This window comes from Gouania willdenowi, chromosome 1 (assembly GCF_900634775.1).
Source record: "Gouania willdenowi chromosome 1, fGouWil2.1, whole genome shotgun sequence".
Taxonomy (NCBI): domain Eukaryota; kingdom Metazoa; phylum Chordata; class Actinopteri; order Blenniiformes; family Gobiesocidae; genus Gouania; species Gouania willdenowi.
The window spans coordinates 4,157,337-4,170,536 of record NC_041044.1 but is presented as its reverse complement, the minus strand read 5'-3'; the positions used below and the strand labels follow the sequence as shown (position 1 = coordinate 4,170,536).

The window sequence follows — 13,200 nt, the reverse complement described above, 5'->3', positions numbered from 1 at the left end:
TGAGTTTAAACAACCATCACATGCTTAAAATAAAATGATTTATCCACAGTTTTAAAAGAGTGCCAACAATTTTGTCTGGTCCATTTTTTTTTTTTTTTTATTTTGTGTAAAATTATGTAAATCTTGGCTTTTTGCTTGTGTTTTTTAATGCAAATACAGGAAATAAACATGTGCATACCAAAAACATTTGTAATTGCAACTATTTCTCAGAGAAATGGTGTATTTTCTGGAAAATGTACAGGGGTGCCAATACTTTCGTCCGTGACTGTATACTAAAATATATTTTATTATTTCTTTATTTGTGTTTCTCTTATGTAAAGCAGCTTTGAGTTCCCAAAATAGCGCGATATAAATTTGACGCATTATTATTGTTATTTTTATTATTATTTAGTAGTTAAGTTAAAGGAGCATAGGACAGGATGTATAAATCAGTCTCCATAGTGACCCCACAGTGGTTGGTGTAACTGCAGTCATCAGCCAATCATCAACTGTTTATAATGAAGCACAGCTGATACTGTGGATAGAGGATGGATGCCCGATGGCACCGGACGGGTCGGGTTCAGACAGATATTTAGAACTGGTGGTGGTGTTGGGTCACATGGTGTGTGTGGTTAGCGTGCAGCGTTCTTCATTTCCTGCTGCAGCTGCTGTAGCCCTGAAGAATGCAGCTTTAACTGTAACAGTGAGAACAGGATCCCAGTGGAGGGAGGATGGAGCAGAGGAGGACATTTAGAAAGGAATACACCATTAAAACATTCCTTTTTCTGCACAATAACATGTTTATCCTTATCTTTGATAAATGGATTATGTAAATAGATCTGATGGGTCTCTTACGTGCACTGTCCCTGTTTGTTTCATTTTTGTTTGTTACCTGTGCGCTGATCTGATGTTGACATTAACAGTTGTTTGTTAATAAAATCAGTGCTACCACTAAAACTGCTGGGTCAGACTCGGATGAGAAAATATGGCCTGATCCGCACATTAACTGTGACACGGTTATTTATTTACTCGCCGTTCATGCATCTGTGGAACCAAACAGTAGTTTAGTCCACTGTGCTTGTCTTCTTTCAGTCTCCAAGCGTCTTCTTCTCATTCTTCTTTATTTCTGGTATTCAAGCCGTCGAGAACGCGCAACAGCGTCATTTGACGTCACGTCTCCAGAACTGCGCGGGAAATTTGTGCCCAGAACAGAAGAAAAAAATGTGTCACACAATCTGTTCAAAGCAATAGGTAGAAATATGTGTGGGATCATTCTCTTTGGTTTAGGGCATCAACCATTAGCATAAAAATAATGTTTATTTTTTCATAAATTCTGCCCTATGCTCCTTTAACTACATTATTACTATTAATATATTAGGAGTTGTAAGCCTACTAACATCGGCATCTCGCTTGCCCAGATGTAAGCAACCGCAAAGTAGAATAAAAGTCCAATCCAATTTATTTATAAGGCACTGTTAAAAACAACACAGTTGACCAAAGTGCTGTGCAACAAGAAAATATAAAAATACAATTATAAATACAACAGTACAGTGACACCACAAAATACAATTGGAAGAATACAAGTTACCTTCAATACTGGTTAAACACCAAAGAGAACATGTGTGTCTTAAGGTGTGATTTAAAAATAGGAAAGAAGTCAGCCTGTTGGGTGTACAGAGGCAGATCATTCCACAGTTTGGGACCAACAATAGAAAACGCTCGGTCTACTCTAAGTTTGCGATGAGTCAGAGGGACCATAAGCAACACTTGATCTGCTGACCTAAGTAAACGTGTTGGGGAATTGGACACAAGCAGGTCAGACAGACAACGCGGGGCATTAAAAACAAATAACAGAATTTTAAAATCACTTTTGTACTGGACTAGGAACCAGTGAAGGGAAAACAGAACAGGTGAAACATGATCATGCTTTTGAGAGCCAGTTAGAAGGCACGCTGCAACGTTCTGAACCAGCTGCAGGTGTGTGAGTGAGGACTGGCTGATGCTGGTGTAAAGAGCGTTACAAAAGTCCAGCCGTGTTGTGACAAAAGCATGGATCAATATTTTAAAATGATACTTTGAAAGTGAGGACTTTATCTTTGTTAGTTGCCTCAAATGGAAAAAAAACTCACCTTCACCACAGCATTAATTTATCAAATTTAAAATGTTGATCCATTTTCACTCCAAGATTTGAAACTGTGGGCTTGACAAACTGTGACAACGATCCTAAGTTTACTGAGGCAGGACTACCAGAATTGCTCGGCCCAGCAGGAGAACTTCAGTCTTTCTATCATTAAAATGCAAAAAGTTAGCAGACATTCAGGATTTGATTTCATCAATGCACTCCAAAAGTTGAGTGGTACTGCATGTATTCTCTCGTTTAACTGGCATATAGATTTGGTTGTCATCAGCATACAAGTGAAATGACAGTGGAGTCTTACACAGAGTGAATTGTTCTTTAAGTTAAGTTTTCATTACAAATTACAAAAAAATGTAAAGGCAACTGGTTTCCTCAAATGTTTTCAGTAAATTCATCATAGTGTGTGTGTGTGTGTGTGTGTGTGTGTGTGTGTGTGTGTGTGTGTGTGTGTGTGTGTGTGTGTGTGTGTGTGTGTGTCTGTGTACTCACCTCTTTAGTTCCAGGAGCCCAATGCACCAGCTGATTGATTAAATAAAGAGGCTCAGGTCTCGTCTCGTCGTTTCCTCTGGGATCAGCCATGATGACAATGATTGGTCCTTTGTGTTTGAGTGCGTATAGTGAGAGGGCCCCTGGGTTCCCAGAGTGAGGAACGTCGGCCCCAGTTTTCTTACAAAACTGAGGGATTATGGAGGTGTTTATTGCGTTAGCAATTTGCTCCTGGTGGTTTGGGATGATGGTCTTACAGAGGAGAGCTCGATGCACTAAAGACAGATGGGAATGAGAGCCAATGGGAACACTTCCTGTCACAGCGGTGGTCGCACACCTGAGGTATTCCTGCCACTGTTCAGGGGAGTCACAGATAGAAGCCACCAGGCCTCTAAATGGAGGGATTGTGTCTAAACAGAGAAGCTCTGAGTGGGTGTGTGGGTTTATCCAGGTGGGCAGGGCCGTTACAAGCCAGGGTTTTTCTTCTGTTAAATGACGTTTCAAGTCTCTGAGACCCCTGAGGAGGGCTGAGCTCTCTGCCACGGTGCAACTCTGATTGTGTTGGAGCAAAGCCAGAGATAAAAGCAGCTGTAGCTCTAAAACGTGACCTCTGAAAAAACACGGACTGTATTGTTCCAGCACGTGGACGACCATCGTGTTTTCAATCAGTGATATGACGTGGTCGTTGTCTGCAGATGAAAACAAGGCCCGCCCCTTTTCAGAAATCGCCTGTTTAATGACATCGATGAAGCCACTGAGGGAGAAGTAATAAAGAGGGGAACGCCGTGACACCTCCTGCAGTGCCTGGTAGAGGTTAGCAGCTAGTAGCATCAACTGACGGGTGGGGGCGAGCAGGGATCGACTGTCCTCCAAAACCACATTGAGCTGCTGTACGTCGGCCTGAACGTTCTCTATCGCCTTCTGACAAATTTCAGCTTTTACCAGAAATCCAGAATCTGTCAACAGAGAGGATTCACGGTGCAGAATGTAGTCCATCAGAGCTTCCTAAGACAAGATCAGTTACAGGAAAAGAATGTTGGAATATTTGGAAAATACTGGATCAAGCATCAGGTAAATATGGTACATTTTTTATAATATACTAGAAGGGTCATTTCATGTCATTTCATAAATGGCCCACGCACTTTGGTCTCAAAGAACTCTGACATTTTTACCAGTTGTTCCGTGATTATTCAATAATCCTTTTCACACACTCGCTATGGTTCAGTTCTTCCACATCAGGTCAAAGGTCAAGAGGGATATACTCGCCATGACTGACGGTGTAAGAAGCGAGTCTGACAGATATTTTGATTATTTTTGCCATTGGAACATTGATTTACTAAAAACGGTAAATGTGGTATAATAATACAGCTCCACCTACTCTCTCAGAATATACAAAAATATCTGCTATACATCTTATCTGGTGCACATGTCAGCTCCTCAAAATAATAAAAAAGTCAGTGTGTGTTTGGGTCTGGAACATGTTTGGGTCTTCAGTAAACTACTTAGCATATGTCTCAGCTCTCTCTAATTTGATCAGCTTAGAGCTATGAACATAGACTGTTCACATCACTAATGATTAGTCACAGATCTGCATTGATTCTTGAGTGACACGCTCTGGAAACCTAAAACACATATTTTTTACTATTTTCATTGACCCATAACTGCATGTGGGAATTAAGAAAAAAACAACGGGCTAGAGAGTAGGTGGAGCTGTATTATTGGAAGCGGAAATATGGAAGAAAAATAAGAATGTACGAATATTGACACATGCCCTCCACACTAAATTGTCCATATCTCAAAACATATTAATTTGATCAAACTAAAAATGTACAGTGTGACTATTGAAAAATCACGGAACAATTGGTAACAAATGTCACAATTATTTGAGACCAAAATGCGTGGGATGTCCTGAAAGTTTGTTGAATGACATGGAATGACCCAGAAACGTTATAATCTGATATTAGACAATGTATTAGTTAAAATTAAATGCACTGAACAATTTAAGATAAATACTTTGGTGAAAAAAAAGACAGAATAATATAAATATCTGATGTGCATTAATATGAAAAAATATTAAAATAAAAACAGCAAAAAACAGAAACTTAAAGCTGTTTCACCACGTATCTCATTTTTTTAATTTAAAACTTTATCTGTATGTCACCAAAGAGTTGTTTGCATAAATCCTCAGATCGGGATTTACTCTCAAACAAATGTCGAAGGTAGTTTGAAAGTTTTTATTTGACTTCACTAATAAAAAACGGTTCTTTGACAAATGGTTATGTGACTTGAATGCTGGAAAAATTTCATGCATTGCATTGTAGGATTTATAGTCCCATAGACAGAAAAGTTTCTTCAAGAAGTGATTCATAGGCCCTCATTTATCAACCGTTCGTACATTCAGATCTGAGCGTAAAACGTGCGTTTGTTCAAATTCACATACGCTACGATCAGAGCTCACGTCACATCTGAGTTTGTGTAAAATAATGTGAGTGGATTAGTGGAGCAGCTTTCAGCCTTAAACTTCAACAAATGTGCTGCAGTATTTAGTCTGTAATGTGATGAATTATAGGTGAAATTGGCTAAAGGCATAATAAACAGACATTTAGTCATTTTTAAGGCTTTTTTAAAGGGTTTCGTTAATTTATTTTACTGTAACATTTATTGCCTCAAGCGTGTGAACTGATCCTGATATAAACTTCATATCCTGGTGTGTCTCCAGGATCTCTGTTGTGAAGCTGTTCTCTGCGCACACAGGGGGGCAGACGTCACCTGCTCAGTAGCTGATACTCTACCACAGAGAGTTTGAATGAGATCCTTTAAGTCCAGTTTTCACACGTTCATAAAGCACATCTTTGTTTTGCTCCACCTCTTATGTGGAGATGCAGATTTTCACTTTGATTTTGTGCTGTGATTAGGTGTTTATGTGCCTCATTTGCCATTGTTTTATCAGCAACTTTCAATCCATGAAAACAGCAGAAATGTTACTTTAGTAGAGTTTTTGGGGATCACACCGGCATCAGAACAACTTTGGATTCAATGTAGATACATTTTAAACAATGTGATTTATATGGTTACGCAGCTTTAAAAGCCTAACAAATATTTAATTACTAAGTTTTTAAAACTAAAGATCGTCTTTTTAACATCAAACACCTATTTTTAACTGACACATGAAGAACATAAAGTATATAAGGAAACGTCAGTGAATGAGTTGATATTCTGGCTGTTCCTGATTGGCCGTGTGACCTGAAACGACCTCTCGGATCAGCACAAGGTGTTTGTGATGCAGCAACTGCTTTTGTCACCTCTTCTGTAAACACCTTCTGCTGCAGCAACTGATTGTAATTCTGAAGTCGCAATTGTTGAATCAGCAGCTCTCTGCACTCAGACTGCAGCACTTGCGTCAGCATCAGCTCTTGAGTCTCGTCTTTGCTCAGAGAGAGGTCGAACACATCAACCTGAGCCAAGATGGACGGGTGGATCCCTGAGGAGCAACAGGACACACAGCTTTGACCAAACACTGTCCACTTTACCACTGAGACAGTTAATTCAAAGCATTTTCATTCATAGTTATGATTGATAGAGTCCTTACCATTGCTGAGGAATGTGACAGGTAAATGAGTGCTGAGGAAGAGGCAGAAGTTAGGATGGACTATCGATCGAGAACGCAACAGGATTCTTAAAAACTCAGGACTTGGGATGACTCTTTCCACTTGAGTAACAAGGACTGTTAAGCCTGAAGAACAAAAGAAAGAAATGGTAAAAAAACCTAATAAATGTTCTGAAATGATCAAACGTACGTACACTTATGCACAGAGGTGAAGTCACTGCTTCACAAATCAAGTCAAAAGTCCTCAACTTTAAATTACTAGTTTTAACAAGTCACGAGTACATAATGTACCACAGCTAGTGCCATTTTACAGAGCAAATTTATTAAAAAAACTATAAATTACTTGAATAGAGAACATATTTGTCTAATAATAGTGATATAATCTGATAACGCTTTCAGAAACAAATCAATCCAGCATCTTTTTAGATTTTAAAATTTTCACAGTTCCTCTGTCAACCAAACAAACAATAATCACACTGGGAAGTAGAACTAGGTGTAAATTTTCCAAATCAATTATTAATGGTGTTGAGCTCAAGACCACACTATCTGAGACCAGAATGCACCAAGACTGAGTCAAGATCATAAAAAAATAATAATGTTAAAATCATGAAGAGGTTCAACAGTTACATAACATTCTATCTTTAGTTTCTTTTAAATACATTTCACTGACAAAAAGGTGTCTGTAATTCTATAGCAGAACATGTAAAACTCTCAACTACACAACAAAAATTGGTGTAACTGAATACTTGGAAAAAAAATAAACTCATATGTATTAAAACTACTGACAAATTCACAATTACTCTGAAAACAAGATTTTTAGGTCACGTTAATGTACAGTCTCCTGTTTGTGTGTAGTGGTGTGTGCGTCACTCAGTCACGTTAGGAAGGTTACAATCATTATACCGTGTGGATTCATGCATCAATAACCAATAATATCGATTGTTTTATCTAGTTCTTCTCCTTGTTATCACATTAAAATAAGTTTCAAAATAAAAGGAATTAGTGCTGGTCTTGAGGGAAAATCCTGATTCTGAGACAAGACCAATACCTTTAAAATGTGGTCTTGAGACCGGTCTGGAGCACTACAACATTATTAATTAGTACATTTGATGTCCAGCCGTTAGCTAACATGCCGAAGCTAACATCAGCCCACCTTTTTAAAGTGAAAAAAATTGTGGAAAATGTGTGATATCCAAAACATGTGAATAAGACTTTATTCAGTCGGATTGAAAAGTATGCTCGATATTATTTTTTTTAAAGTGTAAATGATAAAAAAAAAAAGAAATAGAAACATTTACTATTTTGCCATTTCTGTTTCAGAAAGTGAATTTCGAGTGTATTCCGTCCGTTATTCACGATCTAGCCAAATGTGGAGGTCTAAGGATATCATATAATATTTAAATGCAAAGGATATCACATAATAATAATTTTCTCTACTAGTGCTGCTTCCTGATTGGCTGTCAGTTTGTTTAAAGGTGGACCTGTCAATCAAAGTCAGATTTATTGCTCATTAATAATAATTGCATTTTATAAAATCCTTTGTCATGGAAGGGTAGAAGTCAAGTCTTCCAGAGTCAATAAGTTCAAGTCTGAGTTAAGTCACGAGTCATTTGTTTTTAAGTCTAAGTCGAGTTGCAAGTCCTTCATCATTTTGTCGAGTCTAAAGTCATCAAATTTATGACTTGAGTCCAGGTCATGTGACTCAGTTCCACACATCTGCTTATGCACACCTGTATCAGCAGCGACACGCAGTTTGTCCAAGAGCTGAGGATCATCTGCACTGACCACCAAGTCACATTCTGTCTCCTCTTTAACTCCTGCTTTCTCTCCTGTCGTTAGAGATAATAATCCAACAACTTTCCAAAATGGTTTTGAATCATTTTACAGAACATGCTACCTCGTAAGCTCACTAGCTCAGTGGTTCTCAACCTTTATCAGGCCACGACCCCCAAAATAAAGGTTCCAGAGAGCGGGGACCCCCACTGTAGCTGAAGGTGGTTGAACACAGACATGAACATTGAAGAACAGTCATGTGGAGACAGGACCATCTATAAGGGGGAATAAAGGGGAGAGATTTTTGGGGTCCATCCATAAAGTCAGTAAAATGATGGTCCATTGTTCTATGAATCTGTGATAACCACATTTATTTATTCATCTGAATAATATCCACTGTTATCCAGGAACGTTTATTATTATTTGGGCCATAGTATATAGTCATCTTAAAGATGTAAATCATTCTTTTAATCTGAAATAAAATGGATTAAAAGTGACCAAAACTGGGGGAAAGGTGGTGAAATCAATGGGATTTTAAAAACCACAGAAAGTAGTTAAGAGTTGCAATTAGAGTGGCAAAAAACAGACAGAGAAAGTGGGAAAAAGAGATCAAAGTGTCAATTTTGACTTAAAAGTGGCAGAAATGGGGGGTGGGGGCAATTGAAAAAGTAGGAACAGTTAGTTTAAACTGGCAAATAATGGGCATGACAAATCGAGAATGTGGTGAAATTGGCAAAAATGCATTAAATACGGTGAAAAGAGGTTAAAAGTGGAAAAGATGGAAAAGTGGTGGAAAAGGTTTATAAATGCTGAAAAAGTCTTGAAAGTGAAAAAAATGTGCAGAAAAGACATTGAAATGTGATGTAGAAGTGTCAGAAATGGGAGTAATGTAGCAAAAATGCATTAAAAGGAGCAAAAATATGGCAAGAAAAAGTGATAAAATAGGTTAAAATATGGTAAGTTTGGTGTAGTTGGAGAAAAATGGTAAAAATGGCTCAAATTGTTAAGAAAATCCTTTTCGTTTCTTGAAGGCATCTGGCGACCCCCTCCAAGTGTCTAGTGACCCTATGGTTGAGAACCCCTGCACTAGCTGATAGAGGATTATAAATGAATGTAAACATAGATAAACACACCTGTGAGGAGCCACTCTTTAGAGCAGATCTCTTGGTGGCTTTGGGCGTCTGCAAGCAGAGGCCAACGATGTGAACGCACATGTCTGTTGCTCCACAGCAGCAGACTGACCAACAGTCTGTGTTCACTGTCACTGACAGTCCACTCATTTAGCCCTAAAGCTTGACTCACAGGCATCTGCAGCCTCTCAGTCACTGGGATGGGAAAACCCAGCGAGGTGGACGGAGGTACTGGGTTTGGAGCTGAAAACAGATCATCTCGAGGGTCTTTGGGGAACACATCGATGTTTCCTGTGCGACACAGATCCTTCCATTTGGTGATAAGTTCTGCTCGTGTGTCGGGTTGAAAAGGACCAAGATATGAGACGACCGCAGCCAAGATGAGAGCATCACCCACCACGTTAGGAATGTAGGACTCAACTACCTAAAAAATATGAAAAAGACCAAATATTTATGGATGGTTTGAAGCAGGGGTGTCAAACGTAAGGCCAGCAGGCCAAATACGGCCCTTTAGGGGTTTTTATTGGACCTGCAGGATTTCATTCAGTTTGTAAAAATTACGGAGAAAACATGAATGACATAATAATCACTCTTGTTCAGTTCCAGATTTTTCAGTTCCTGTAAATTTCAAAGTCCAATGATCCCCCCCCCCACTATATGCAGAAGCTTATATTATTTTATTATAAGGGCCCGAGCACAACGGTGTGTAGGACCTTATTGAAACGCACCTGGTTATTATTATTATTTTTCTTATAGAGGAAATTATTGCATTTTTGAGCGTCTAAACACGTTCAAAAACTCAGGAAAATTTGTACACATTTTAGGACTGGCAAAAAAATGTGATATTTTGGGGAAATTGCACATGTGAATGGCAAAATGACTAAATAGCACCCCCCTTGGAAATTGTATTGTCTCCCAGCTTGGACTGATGAAATCATCACTGTGGAACTTCTGCAAAATTCAGTAGAATTCTTCACTGTAGGGAGTGATGATGTCAGAATTCTTCAGTGTACTGTAGAACTATTACTTCAGTACACTGAGGATTTCCCTGATGTGGGTAAATAGTGTTATTTATTTCTACCACAACAGGATTCTCACCACCAATTTTTCACAGCATAGGGAGATCATGTGGCCTGCGAGCAAGTGCGAAGCTTATGGTAGTTATTATAGAGAAATCATAGACATTATATTTGCACAGAACATTGCAGGAACGTTTGTGATATAATCCTGGAAAATGGTCAGCTACGTCTCAGCACTTTAACATTTCTGCCACGCGCCGACATGCAACACACCTCAACGTGCACCACGTTCCGGTTGCGAGAACGGTTGCAAATTGGATTTTAAAAACCACAAAAATTGGTGAAAAGTATCAAATTAGAGTGGGCAAAAACGGGCAGAAAAAGTGGTAAAAAAACAAAAAAAAGGGTTAAAAGTGTCAGTATTGGATCAAGTAGTTTAAACTGGGAAATAATTGGTATGGCAAATTGTGAATGTGGTTAAATTGGCAAAAATAAGCATGAGATATGGTGAAAAGAGGTTAAAAGTGACAATAAAGAGTAGAAGATGTGCAGAAAGGCATATAGACTTGATGTAGAAGTGTCAGGAATGGGAGTAATGTAAGAAAAATGCATTAAAAGGAGCAACAATATGGTAAGAAAAGGTGATTAAAATAGGTTGAAATATGGCGAGTTTGGTGTAGTTGCAGAAAAAGGGTAAAAATAAGCAAAAATTGGTTCAAATTGTTCAGAAAATATTCTTAGTTTCTTGAAGGCATCTGATGACCCCCTCCCAGTCTCTCACAACCCCAAATGGGGCCCCGACCCCAAGGTTGAGAACACTGGATGGGTTTGGCCCCTAGGCCTTAAGTTTGACACATGTTCTAAGTGATAACAAACATTGTTTACATAGTTGAGAGTAAATTAGGGCATAATATTGATCTAATTGATCTATTTCTCTGATTCCGCCCACCTGAGATCAAACTGGGTTGTTAACGACCGCTGAATCAGCGTTATTTTGACAGCCCTGGTTAAATTGAGGACAGGGGGTTGTTTTGCAGTAATTACCTGAGCAGAAACCTTCCAGCGTCTACGATGAAACTCTGCTTGGTTAGAGAACAGAGAAGCTTCTCTCTCCGTATCTTCTGCTTCATGAATCTGCAGCTGCTGCTCCTTTAACTCACTTTGCATTAAACACAGCCGTGTCTTGGTGTCTCTCATCCTACTGTAGGCCTTCTTCTTGTGCAGCTGAGCCTGAATCAGGTGATCTCGTGCCTGTCGAGCTTCCTGTTCCCACTGCTGCTTCAGCACCAGCTGCTGGTGTTGGGAGCAGCACTGGTACACAGCCTGCACCCATCGACACAGGGACTCACAGGCTCTGCTGTGCTCTCTCACTGACTCTGGGACAAACTGAGGACTGTTCATGATCTGTTCAAGATGCTGCAGCTTCTCGTTTGTTAGACTCCAACGATCAAAGAATTCCAGCTCCTGGAGAGAAAAGATCCAGACACAGCTCTCTGTACTTTACTGTACTTTGTCACTTAATATGTACGTTTGGTAGTTAAATACCACTGGTAAATAGATCTATATATTTTAGACAGGTTTTAACACACCTGGAAAAAATTAGATTGCCCAAGTAGTTGTTTAGCACTCTCCCATCCTGGTGGACGAGCAAACATCAAACATAAAGCATCCATGACTTTCACTACTCCAGCCGGGGGCTCCCTGTAGTGCTTCACCTCCTCCAAGTCCACTGGGTTCAAACACCTCAGAGCCTCAAGTGCTGAGTGAAAAACAGGCTTTACCTGCAAAATAAATAGTAAAACAATAGAAAACATTTTCTGTGTTTCCATTAGCCTTGAAAATGCACAAAATCTAAACAGCGCAATAAAAACTGATAATGGAAACACGTGAATTTCTAAAAAACACTCAAATATCGCTCAAAAGTTTTGACGCTTTCATGAGGAGCTTTTTCAGATGTTTTGATTCTGAAATGTGTTGCAAAAGCGCTATGGAAACACTTTTTCCGCAAATACACGTCACAGAACGTGACATAACTGGTCACATGATCACTGCTCTCCGAGAAAACATGGCGCGGTACATATAAACAGAAGAGAAGACCAGGACATTTCTTAGCATTCCATCCATCCATATTTCAGTTTTTCTGTTTTTAATAAATTTGCAAAAATGTATACATTTCTGTTTTTTTCTGTCGAGATGGGGTGCTAAGAATACATTAATGAGAAATAAAATGAACTTTTTAGATTTTAGCAAATGGCTGCAATGAAACAAAGAGTGAACATTTTAAAGGGGTCTGAATACTTTCCATACCCACTGTATATTTATGCAGTAAGCACGGTGGGCACACTACTCATACTCAACGTCCCATAATGCATTGTGTGCAGAAAATAAAATGGTCCTGGGACCGGATCCAAGCTAAAATCAAACCCGTTTTCAAAATAAAAGAATCTCTTCTTGTCTTTCATTAGTTTTTTTTTTTTAACTCTTTTGTAAACAGGGCTCTTATTTCAAAGTTAACAGGAAGTTTAGCCAAAAATCTCTAAAATGTGTGAATGAAACGTGAGTTTTATTAATCAAATGAGCACATGTTGATATTCTACTTGGTCACTTTCTCACTTCAAATGTTTTCAGAACTTTCAAAGTAAAGGTGGAGAATCAACAGAGATATTTAGCCTCACTGTGAACAAGGTTTTTGTTGTTGTAGGTTCCAAATGCATCTTGGGAAACGTGGAAGTATACTTCAGTGGGAACGCTCATCATCCTAATCATATATAGTATACAGTAGACAGCATATACAATATATATATATATATTGAGTTTGTAATGGATAGTACGAAGTGTGACATTTACAACACAGCCGTACCGTAGTCTTTACCTGATAATTATTATTTTTTCTGTCTCCAACATCTTGAAATATGAACAATATGTGATTGTTATAATACCGTTTCCTGAGCACGGCTTATCTGCTCTTCCAGACGACACAGTTTCTGCTCGTGTGAAACACATCTCACACAGGCTTCTTTACAGAAGTTTCTTTGATCATCCATGGCTTTAAGGAGCTTCGCTTCCTGC

General features: G+C 38.8%; 1 protein-coding gene across 1 annotated transcript in view; it reads right to left on the bottom strand.

Annotated features, from left to right (window-relative positions):
* The window catches only part of dnhd1 (dynein heavy chain domain 1), a 59,886-nt gene that overhangs the window by 2,460 nt on the left and 44,226 nt on the right, over positions 1-13,200 (bottom strand). The window contains exons 30-37 of the mRNA XM_028461089.1: positions 13,071-13,199; positions 11,721-11,912; positions 11,176-11,595; positions 9,116-9,536; positions 7,940-8,038; positions 6,192-6,335; positions 5,905-6,083; positions 2,606-3,607 (exon numbers count right to left, since the gene is read on the bottom strand). Coding sequence (XP_028316890.1) covers positions 2,606-3,607; positions 5,905-6,083; positions 6,192-6,335; positions 7,940-8,038; positions 9,116-9,536; positions 11,176-11,595; positions 11,721-11,912; positions 13,071-13,199 — 2,586 coding nt within the window. The remainder of the gene's footprint in view (positions 1-2,605; positions 3,608-5,904; positions 6,084-6,191; positions 6,336-7,939; positions 8,039-9,115; positions 9,537-11,175; positions 11,596-11,720; positions 11,913-13,070; position 13,200) is intronic.